Source organism: Poecilia latipinna, unplaced genomic scaffold, assembly GCF_001443285.1.
Source record: "Poecilia latipinna isolate Pla-1442-1.1 unplaced genomic scaffold, P_latipinna-1.0 Scaffold2932, whole genome shotgun sequence".
Lineage (NCBI taxonomy): Eukaryota > Metazoa > Chordata > Actinopteri > Cyprinodontiformes > Poeciliidae > Poecilia > Poecilia latipinna.
In genome coordinates, this window is record NW_015115548.1 from 92,812 (window position 1) to 95,401 (window position 2,590).

The 2,590-nt window shown below is 44.1% G+C and overlaps 1 protein-coding gene across 1 annotated transcript in view; it reads left to right on the forward strand.

Moving 5' to 3' along the window:
- The first annotated feature begins 1,485 nt into the window (after positions 1-1,485).
- Positions 1,486-2,590, forward strand: part of pdcd2l (programmed cell death 2-like) — a 6,269-nt gene continuing 5,164 nt past the window's right edge. Inside the window, exon 1 of the mRNA XM_015022098.1 lies at positions 1,486-2,282. Coding sequence (XP_014877584.1) covers positions 1,832-2,282 — 451 coding nt within the window. The 5' untranslated portion in view covers positions 1,486-1,831. The remainder of the gene's footprint in view (positions 2,283-2,590) is intronic.

A 2,590-nucleotide genomic window follows, 5' to 3' on the forward strand; every position in this document is an offset into this window, starting at 1 on the left:
ATCAGTTAATAAATAGCTTTTTTCTCATTTCATATTGTTTCTGAACTCTTCGTGCTTTACTAGAGCAGGGGCGCAATATGTCAATCGCGGAAGGTTTTGAGTCGATCTCGGCATTCGGTGACAAACTGAACGCCGCCAGGACGCTGAGATCAGCACGTCCTCCTCTGACTCGCTTAAAACGTTCGTAACATTATTAAAGAACAACAACAACAAAATCAACAAAACGTGTTCAAATTAATAACCCAACAACAATAATAATCACGGTAATTATTGTTTCAACAAGGTGTTGCGCAATTCTGTGCATTTCAGTTCCATTACCAAAATAACTAGCAGAGCAGGAGTTTAAAATTAACTAATCAACCACTGCTGTGTTCAGGGAGCGCTTATTAATAATCGCAAAATAAATATCAAGCCTGCAAACCTAATATCGTAACAGACTGAATATTATGCTTTTAACGTAATCTCTGGTCGGCTTGTGGAGCTCAGGCGGTTGCCATGGCAACGGGTATGCTTAAATGACAGAGAGAGACGGAGAGTAAAAAGGTGCCAGTGGTTTAGAGTTGATCACCTGTTCAGGTTGTTTTACCTTTGCTGTGGCTCATCACAGCCGCTGTAATTTCTGAACGTTCAATAAACGACAAACTTGGACTAATTACCTCGTTCTTTGTGAGTCTACAACAAACACCAAACACAGTAAATATGTTTCATTAAGTATTTAACAAATACTTTAAATGGCTTCTACCGCGATAATTATGTGAAATTAAATTAATTGTCTAATATAAAAAATAGTTTGGTGCTGTCGGGCTCAGAGTCTGAGAGGCTTTTCCTTTATCAAACTTTTTTTTTGTTTCTTATTTAGTGGAAATATTGATATTGATGAGATTTTCCACAAAATGATAACTTTTTTCAACCTTTATAGCTCCACTGTTGAAAATGAGGCTCTAACATTCACAAATGACAGTGATGTTGAACCAGTCCAACATCTGGTTTGAGGTGATTCCTCTGGAACCTGTTGGAGGAAAAATATCCCAACTTCAGAAGATGAGCTTTAACTTAACTGAGCTCTGTCCTGTCAGTATGAGAGTCAGGGTGAGGAGGCGTCTTGTTGGGAAGACGAAGTGGAAGCTGCAGGATCTTCAGAACAAACAGGTCACGATGCTAGGCTACTGATAATCCCTCTGTCTGAACACAGGATCAATATAACCAGTTTAAAAGCTAAAATGAATGGTTATATGCCAGACATGGAAAACTGGGATGACTCCATGCCATGATGTTCAGGATTTAGGTCTCATGGCATCTCAAGGTGTCAACATTGCCAGTCAATAGGCTGAGGGAAATATAGCTTTATTTTGTAGCAATTCAAGAGCTACCCAGCTTTAATCGCTTTGCAAAAAAATTAAACGGCACAGAAACTCCAAAGCACACAAAAATGTTATATATATACTTTTGTCATAGTACCCCCAAGAATTTAAAACTACTTTCATCCCTGTATATATGTGACATATATATGTATTTATTATTATTGTTATTAGTATTATTACTATTAGTTTCACGCAAAAACGTGAAGAAAGTGTGACAACTTTGCCGAAACATGTTTGAGCTTTCACGGTGTCCGTGGTTCCCCAGACAAACGCGCCGAACAAGCGCGTGCTTTCTCAGTGCTCATAATGAGCACGCGCGCATTTTGCCGCCTGGGCGGTGCGGAGTGGCAAGAAGACGCAGGAGGGACCGTATCTGATGGGGAAACGCGGATTGACGTAACACCGGTAGCGTTTATTTCAGGTCCGGTAGGAACCTTTCTTCGCTCGAGGAAGGTTCCTACACGTGAGCGATGGCCGAACAGACGCTTCTTATAGGTCTTTGTGACGGAGAGCTGGATCCCAGGAAATACCGCTCCACATTTCTGACAAACAAAGTCGGGGGCAAACCGGACTGGTCGTCGGCTGTCACCGGACAGTCACCCTGCTGTCGAATTTGTAGCGCCCCGCTAGCCCATGTGGTGCAAGTGTACTGCCCCCTCCAGGGTTCCCCCTTCCACAGAAACCTCCACCTGTTCGCCTGCTGCCAGCCTGGCTGCAGCGGGATGTCCGGTAGCTGGACGGCCCTCCGTTCCCAGTGTGCGGAGGCTCCCAACCAGTCCTCCACGCCACAGGTAGTTGTTCCGTCGGCCACAGATTGGTGCGAGTCCGCTGATGACTGGGGAATGGAGAGAGAGGAAGATGATTCTGGATGTAGAGGAGGCAATGATCATCAGCAACAGTCTGAAGATCTACAAACAGAAGGTAGGTGTTTCAAACTTTCAAAATCATCAGGCAGTTGCCATCCTTCATTCGGGGGGAGTGGTGGTGGGGAGTTACTCTTATATTTCTCCATCTCAGCACAGAGCAGAGGTTCCCAAACTGTGAGGCGCGCCCCCTAGGGGGGGCGCCGTGTCATTGCAGGGGGGGGGGGGCTTGGGAAGTCGTCTGGATAAAAAAAACAAAACAAAAAAAACATGAACACTGTATGCTCTGGGGTTTTATCTTAGAATGGCCAACATAGGAATGTTATTCCTATGTCAATTTGATACAGTAGAGGCTTCCACACTTCC